This window comes from Culex quinquefasciatus, chromosome 1 (assembly GCF_015732765.1).
Source record: "Culex quinquefasciatus strain JHB chromosome 1, VPISU_Cqui_1.0_pri_paternal, whole genome shotgun sequence".
Classification (NCBI taxonomy): domain Eukaryota; kingdom Metazoa; phylum Arthropoda; class Insecta; order Diptera; family Culicidae; genus Culex; species Culex quinquefasciatus.
In genome coordinates, this window is record NC_051861.1 from 89,372,668 (window position 1) to 89,381,503 (window position 8,836).

Sequence of the window (8,836 nt, forward strand, 5' to 3'; positions counted from 1 at the left end):
GGCAAAATTTTTATTTTTTTGCAAAAAAAAAGTTTTGCGGTGCTGTGCATTGGAATTTCATAAAAAATTAAAATATGTTTAATCCAGTCCAAACATGCTGAATATGATTATCAATGCAGAAAATGCATTTTAGATTGTTTTCAGTTGATTTAACTTCTAAAAAAAAGCAAAGTAATCCACTTTAACGACCCTCCGGGTCTTTTGTGGTCTCTGTTGCAAGTTTCTGCTCATTTCTAGGCGTCCGAAGGTTATGTGTGGTGAGTCACCCAAAACCTCTTTTACGCAAATGGACCGACGTTTTACTTCACCATCCGATAGCTAGCCACTACACCGCCGGACCCGGCATTTAACTTCTATTTTCATTAAAAATTTTAAGTTTTTTGAAAATATTTTTTTTGCCCCCTGATTTTTCGGACAAAATTAGAAGGGAGGGGCAACATAAACTTTTAAAAATATTTGCAACGGCTTAATTGTAATTGCAAAATAAAATTTAGGCTGCTGCTTTTCCGGGCCTTTTTTTAAAAAAGGGGGAGGGGGACAACTTGAACTTAACAAAACTTCATATAATTTTGACGACACATTTCGTGAGTTGTGTTTGTAACGAGAAGGCTAACACAGCTGTCCCAATTCGTCCCATGTGTCCCAATTCGCCTCTTCTCAGATGACCTTACCCACTCAAAGCGTTCCGTTTGAATTCCGTTTAGAATTCCGCTTGAGCGAAAAAAGTTCGATTCGAATTCTAAACAGTGTTCGTTTTAGATTCTAAACCGCATTCCGTTTCAAACGCAACAACCGGTTCCGTTTGAGTTTTCGCCCCAAATCGGTTCAAGCGGAATTCAAACGGAATCGAAACGGAATGGACGGGTTAGTTTTGACAGCTTCTTCTTCTTCTTGTTTTTATGCAGTGGGTTTCTTTTATGTTTTGGTTGAATTGAAATTCAACCAGAAAAAAAAAACAGATAGGACATTTTTTAAACATTGAGATTATGTTTATTAATTATTCATAAAAAAACCAATCCCTGCCCCAAACCCCCCTTTTAAATGATCTTTATTTTCGCAAAATTACATAGGCTTTAGTGTGATGCTGGTGACAATCGCCGTGCCATATCCGCTGCTGCTTCTTGCTGCTGGGCGTCCGCGTAATCCGAAGAGCCGATTCCAGATAGGCCGGTGGATGGTTGAGGTCATTTGAAGCTGCGCCCGTCGTAAACTCACGAATAATTGTGGCCTACCGGCACTAGCGGTGCCGTCGGTAGGAGCCTATCTGGATCTTGCCGAAATTAGGTAACTAGCCGAGGCTTTTAAGACAGGTCGGCGGGCGCCATCGTGCCGGGTTGTTGTTGCTGCTCCTTACTTTCATTTAATGCGGGTGCTGAGAGTAATTTGCTGATAGCTGTTCGAAGGGCACTTGTCGTTCTACAGCAGGTTCCCAGCAACGAGCTGGTCATCGACTGCGAAGGAGGTCCACTCTTCACCACCGAAACCGCTATCCTGGTAGGCCGGCGGAGGAGGAGGTGGTGCTGGTGGTCGCTATCGGAGGGTTCGGCGCGAAAGGGTTTGGGAGGATTCACACCGAGTGTTCTCTCCGCTGAATCATGCGCCAAGCTTTCGAACGGATAAGTTGCGTCACTGCTGGCACCGGAACCGGCGAGCGCGTTTAGTACGAGCTCCGGCAGTTTGCCGTCCAGCAGGTTCGGCGATTTAGACATGACGGCGTCACTCCGGGTGTTATTGTTGAAGCGGCGAACTTTTCTGCAAAGGAGACACACAAGAAACGACCCTCGTTAGAACTTGCTGTTTACGACATACCACATAGAATAACCACCTGTCCCACCAGCTAGAGCGCCAGCATCGTGTTGCCCTCAGTACGCAGGACATGTCCATCCTCGGGTCCAACCTTCTGCTCACACACTGCGCAGCTGGACTAAGTAGGCGTTGATGACCAAAGATTTTCCGCAGGTTCTGGTCTTACTGCCTGGCTGGTTCCAGTACACACAACCCTCAGCGGTCGCATCGAGCTTGGCCGTTTGTCAACGGTGAAATCAAGGAACACCTCGCGATTGTCACCTATTTTAAAATAATTTCAAAGTTAGTTTTGATGATAAAAGCAACAAAAAACATACCTGACCAACGGAAACCGGAACTCGATTATTTCCCGACACAATCGTCCGGTGCTGTCTCCCTTGGCAATTGACGAGAGCACCGAATGTGCATCTCCAGAAAAAACACAAATCCCGAGGACATACCGATCCTATTGGCCGGAAATTGGCCACAGAAAAATCTTCGAAAACAAATCGCACGTGTTTGATCTTGTTTGACGTTTGACTGAAAAAGTGTTGGCTGTTTTACGCAAAAATGACAACAAAACCGCTTCGGCGAAAATGCAAGCGAATTGAATTGCCGTACACCAGTAGGTGTCGCTAGTGTGCCAAAATTGCTCAAACGGAATCTAAACGGAGTCCAACCGGAGACTCCGTTTAGAAAATTTCGAAACAATTTTCGAAGCGGATTCGAAGCGGAATGAACCCGTCATGCGGAAAACGGTTTGATTGGGTAGTGCTTGCCTTAGTGGAAAAACCTGCTTCTTCTCCTCCACACGTTTTCGCGGTTTTCGCGCGTTTTTTTTTTCCTTTCTCTTCCATTGCCGATCGCAGCAACAGTTGCTTTTTGCTTCACTGGGTGGTTCGTCGATCGAAGCAACCTGGCTGCGGTGACAGCAAATGGTGCCAATTTTCCACCGACCGTTGAAGACTCAACATCCTCCCCCCGGACTGGGGGCAGACCCAGCAGCAGCAAGTTCGTTGTTCAGGATAGGGAGGACGGCCAGTTTGGTGATTGACCGCCGTACCCGTAGTGCTGCCGACTTGCACATCAGCCGTTCGGACTAGGCCATCGGGCCCTGGGTAGGTTTCGTCGACTGTTTCGTCTCACCCAGCTTCCAGCGGTGCAGCGGCACCGCTTCCGTGTCCTCCAGTAGAACCACCATTCCCGGCCAGTTCTTTCCCCTTGGCTGCAGACTGGTAAGGTATTCGTTCTTCCAGACCTTCCAGGTGTGCTCTCGAAGACGTTGAAGATACCTGCCACTTGGACAACCGGTTCGTCGGGATTTCTTCGTGGATTGGCTCAGGGATGACCGTGAGCGACCGCACGATCGCGAAATGACTCGGCATCAAGACCTCCGGATCCGAGGGGTCGGACGACATCGCGAACAGCGGCCGGTAGTTAAGCACGGCTTCAACATCGGCCAGCACGGTGGCGTACTACTCAAAGGTGAGTTGAGCATTTTTCAAAATCCGCATGAGGTGATATTTTGTGCTTTTTACAGCCGCTTCTCAAAGTTCCCCGCAGTTCGGTGCACCAGGAGGGACCCAACTCCTCGTGATGTTCCGGACTGTCAACCGTCCGTCGAGAAGCCAGAACTGTCTTCTCAAGATGGCAAGCAAGGCCGACGGCCCCGCGTGCAGGTGCTCCTCATGATGGGTGCCAGACACCGTCCGGAACGAAAGCTTGAGCGAAACGATGACCTTGACCACCAACCGCGACAACAGTCTGCAGCCAAGCAGTTCAAACCGGTGGATGTCGAGCTGCTTGTTGGGTGCCACCTTGAATTTGCTGCAAAGCAGCCGCATTTCGGTCTTTCCGTTCGGCAGAAGGCTTCGGATGTAGATCAACGCACCGTATGCCAGCTTCGAGGCATCGCTGTAGTCGTGGAGCTAAGGGCCGATACTGCCAGCACCGATTACGTACCGAGGGACAGTCTCAGCCCAGGTAGGTCTCGCGCATATCCGGTAGGTTGTCCTCCAACTCAATGTGTCCACTTTTCAGGAGCCTAAAGAACATGGACACTCCGAGAAGCAAGTCGATGCGGTCCGGAGTCTGGAAGTCGGTATCGGCCAGCTGGATGCACCCCGGAATCGGCCAGTTAGCGAAGTTTATCGGCGACGACGGAATCAGCTAAGTCACTCGGGCACGATCAAGCACTGAAACTTCACCGCGAAGATGTTGTACCAGGACTGGAGCTTTTGCCATAGACTCTTAAATAAAGTTGACCTGCGAACCGTTGTCCAGCTGGACTCGGCACAGCACAGGGGTGTGGGTGGGTGTGGATGCACGTCGCCTCAGTTGTCGACGGCGACTGTTGTTGGCCAGCGGGTTGGACTACTGGCGCCGGGTACTTTGGTGGGGCAATGCTCTACTGCGGTGTGGACATCGTCACAGGTTCAGCCTTCGCGGCATTGTTGGCACTTGCCACACGAGTTCTTTGACGAGCATTTCTTCCAGCTGGGCCCACTGCGCAAACAGTTGAAGCACAGATTCTTGCTTCGGACCTTCTTTCTGCGCTGGGCCACCGTCAGGCCAGTTAGATTGGCGCACCGGAAGGTAAGGTGGCTCTCTTCGCAGACTCCGTTAGCTGCTTCCTGCTTCTTCTCCTCCACACGTTTTCGCGCATTTTTCTCCTTTCTTTTCCGTCGCCGATGGCAGCAACAGTTGCGTTTTGCTTCAGAGGGCGGTTCGTCGATCAAAGCAACCTGGCTGCGGTGACAGCAAGTGTTGCCAATTTTACTGATCGTAGTAACCAACCAAACACCAACCACCCAAAACAACGTTACCAGGGCCGGCCGTAACCATGGTAGCCATAGTTACGAGAAAATAACAATCTGAGAGGGGTGTAGGTCAAGTGCAGTCCCCATATTCAGCCATACCCGCTTGGGACGTTGGTGAGGTTAGACGCACTTACTAATTTCTCTCTCTCTCTCTCATTTCAGATAGCCGGAGAAATGGGCGCCAAGATGTCTCGCCGTAAGGGGCGGAAGGCCGCGGAAGAGGCCGTGCAGTTAGCCACTCCGGAGATTCGAGTGGACGAAACGGACGTTGACCGGGTTGCGGGTGGCGGACGGGTTGACGGGGGAATCGATTCGGCGGGGGGCGCTTCGGAACCGGTTCCGCCGGTTTCGGTAACAAAATTTATTGATTCTTGTTTTGATCATTCCGTTGAACCGGCGGATCCGGTTCCGGAAGCCCCGGTGGTAATTGAAATTTTACTAAATAACCCTTTGGAAAATACTGCGGCGGTTCCGATTCCGGAACCGTCCGTAGATCAAAATTCTTTGTTGACTGATTTGTCTTTTTCAGGGGTAAGCCAGGGCCAAATTGATGAGGTTGTTCCGATTCCGGATCCGCCGGTTCCGGAAACAAAATTTATTGATTCTTGTTTTGACCACTCCGTTGAACCGGCGGATCCGGTTGCGGAATCTCCGACGGTAATTGAAATTTCTATAAATAACGTTTCGGCTAATGCTACGGTGGTTCCGATTTCGGAACCCCCTGTAGATCCAAATTATTCAATGACGAACTTATCTCTTTCAGGGGTATGCCAGGGCAAAATTGATGAGATTACCGCTGTTCCGATACCGGATCCACCGGTCACGGAGCAAAATTCAATTGACAATCTTTTGGTTGATTCCGAAAGACCGGTGGATCTGGTTGAGGAATCTCCGGTAATCGATTCAGTTGCATTTTCGGAATCTACTGCGGCGGTTTCCACTTTGAAACCGCGCGCAGAACGCTATGTTCGCAAAATTGATTTGTCCATTTCAGACTCTTCGGAGGGAGTTCCAGAATCTAAAAATTTAAAAACTTCGCTAAATTCTAAAAATCCGCTCGATTTTCAGATTTGGCCCAGGTTAAAGAGTTCACAGTGTTGGAATCTTCAATTCCGACCCTGTATTTGGTTCCGTTAAAAGATTGCCCGGAAAGGGTGCCGGAACTGCCTCCACAAAATTCGAAAAAATATTTTTGGTGTTACACCTGTCAAAATTCTCGTACTAATTCTTTGCCCTGGTTGCTGCGATTGCGGTATTCTAAATTCTCGATGTGGTTGCGCCATTTGTTTTGTGGTTCGATGTTTTGCGCTGTTATTGGTTTGGTTGTTTTTGTTTGAATTGTTTAATCTTTTTTTTCTCGTTTCATGAGCTGTATCTTGTTTAGAGCGTTTCTTAGTTACCGATGATGAGATGATTGGACTGGAGATTTCAGAGTAGAGTAAATATTGGTGTGTTTTGGATATTTTTTTTGTCAAATCAAAAGTTTTACTCTATTTGGTTATTACAGACGACGATGACGATGATGGCGATGATGATGATTATATGACGAGCAAGACGATGATGCAGATGATGGATGACAACTGTATGAGATAAATTTTGGATGGATTAGAAAAGTATATTTTTGGATCGTAAATTTTCAACAAATAATTACAAATAAATCGTTTTGATATTTTAGACGCCGAATTACTGGAACAAACGACGATACCGACGGAGAGGCCTTTTTTGAAGATCTTGAAGACTGAAGATTTTTTTCTTTAAATGACATGTATTATTTTTTTGTAACCTTGTTTTGCATTGTTTGAAATAAATTTTTTGAAAACAAAATTGTGTTGCTTTATTTAATGAATGTGAGAAATAAATAAATTTCTGCTGGAACATGTATTTGCTTTGGTTTTTCTTTTATTTAGTAAGGCTAGTACATATATTAGTTAAAAAAATCGCTCGCGATTCTGAAAGATGCAAGGAGGACAAACGAACAAATAAAACATTGCTCGAAATTCAATTTCCAATTTTGAAGAAAAAAAATGCATAATAATTAAGGCTACCAACTGTACGGATTTTTTCCTTACCATACGGATTTTCGAACCTCTTCGCGGATTTTTAACAGGCCGGAATTTTTGTAGGGAATTTTACGCATAATACGGATTTGTACGGCATTTTAACAACTTTTTAATCATTGAATTACTTTTTGATTTGGTCGAAGCTTTTGTTAACTAGAAATTTTTATTTTTCTGTGAGTTTGATTAAAAGGAGAGTTTTCCGGGGTTTCCTCAATTCAAACTTGATTGTCTTTCATATGTTGATAGTTATATGTTGATTGTCTTTCATATGTTGATAGGACCTTTAAAAAAACTCTAGAATTGTTCTTTTAGAAATTCCTTACTAAATATATCCATTTCCAAAGGCATTCTAAAACTTGTGAAAACATTTGAATTAACAAATCTAGAGTTTTTTCAAAGGTCCTATAAACTGTTGTCTTTTCAATAAAAAAAACTCTGGAAAAGTGTTCGTGAAAACACTAAGAACAGTATTATTCTCAAAAGCAAACTTGACATTTCGTAAACTTTTAAACGTTTAACAAAAAAAAATTGAAGAACATAATGATTTGATTCAAATCACGGTTTATTTTATGAATACTTTTAAACGTGCAAGTCATAAGCACTCTGATAGCATTTTGTGAAGTTTGTTAGCTGTTAAAACGACACAGTTTCTCAAACTTTTCAAATTTATTTAATTTCATTTATATAAATAATTCCTTGACAGTCTTTGTTATAACATGCTGTCATATCGTACGGATTTTTGCTCAGCAAGAGTTGGTAGCCTTAATAATGATTATACAGCAATTCCATTTGAAAGAGCCTAAAAAAAAAGTTCTCCGATCGGGCTCAAAATTTTCTGGGTTCCTTGGCCAAAATAATTAGACCCGTATTTTTGTTTGCCATTAGGGTGGCCTACATCGTGCTAGGTGGTTCAAAAAATGGCAATTTTCGTCATTTTCGCAAAACCACTTTTTCTAAAATCATATCTCGCGCCATTTCATCCGATTTTAGCTGTCTTAGACGCAAAGAAAGGTGATGAGTTTGGCTATTTGGGAAAAATAGTAAAAGTTCCAAAATCTAGCTTAACTATTGAAAAGTCGTATGAAAACTTAAAATGGCGTTTTGACCGTGTCTGACCTAGCCTATGTCGAAAATTTATTATCAAAATTGATGTCGAACCGTACGTTTTGGAGATACGATTTTTGAAAATAAAAACTGCGTTTTCGACGCGCCACGCGCAAAAACGGGAAAATGACGAAATCGGCAAAAATCAACTTTTCACTAAAACTGCGATAACTTTAAAATTTCAGCGATGACCTATACATGTATGGGTACCAAAATTTTCGTAATTGAGAGACGCAACTTTTGGTACCATAACATCTATAGGTCATCGCTGAAATTTTAAAGTTATCGCAGTTTTAGTGGAAAAGGTTGATTTTTTGCCGATTTCGTCATTTTCCCGTTTTTGCGCGTGGCGCGTCGAAAAACGCAGTTTTTTTTTTCAAAAAATCATATCTCGGAAACGTACGGTTCGACATCGCCAATTTTTTGATATGTTATGTGAAATTTTCCGAGGAATCCGATAAAAATATTTTCAGACATAGGCTCTTTGGTCCAGACACGGTCAAAACGCCATTTTAAGTTTTCATACGACTTTTTCAATAGTTAAGCTAGATTTTTGGAACTTTTTACTATTTTTCCCAAATAGCCAAACTCATCACCTTTCTTTTGCGTCTAAGACAGCTAAAATCGGATGAAATGGCGCGGAGATATGATTTTTAGAAAAAAGTGGTTTTTGCGAAAAATGACGAAAATTGCCATTTTTTGAACCACCCTAGCACGATGTAGGCCACCCTAATGGCCAAACAAAAAAATACGGGTCTAATTATTTTGGCCAAGGAACCCCCAGAAAAATTTTGAGCCCGATCGGAGAACTTTTTTTTTGGTTTAGGCTCTTTTCAAATGGAATTGCTGATAATTATAACATTTATACATGAGCATTAGGGTGGGTCATTTTTTTCGAAAGTGCTCGGATCCGGCTGAAATAAAGTCCATCTTGTAGAGGGTACCCATAGGGACTCTCATACCAAATTTGAGCTCATTTGGTTGAAAACTGGCCTGTCGCTCGGGGGTTAAAGTTTACATGGAATTTACTATGGAAAACGCGTGCTTTATCTTCAAACGCTCCTACAG

At 44.1% G+C, this 8,836-nt stretch overlaps 1 protein-coding gene across 1 annotated transcript; it reads left to right on the top strand.

The window, feature by feature from the left end:
- Positions 1-3,999: 3,999 nt before the first annotated feature.
- Positions 4,000-6,036, top strand: LOC119770632. The gene is made up of 2 exons (XM_038265883.1): positions 4,000-4,380; positions 4,767-6,036. Exons 1-2 carry the CDS (start codon positions 4,000-4,002, stop codon positions 5,739-5,741), a joined length of 1,356 nt encoding a protein of 451 aa, XP_038121811.1. The 3' UTR covers positions 5,742-6,036.
- Positions 6,037-8,836: the final 2,800 nt, after the last annotated feature.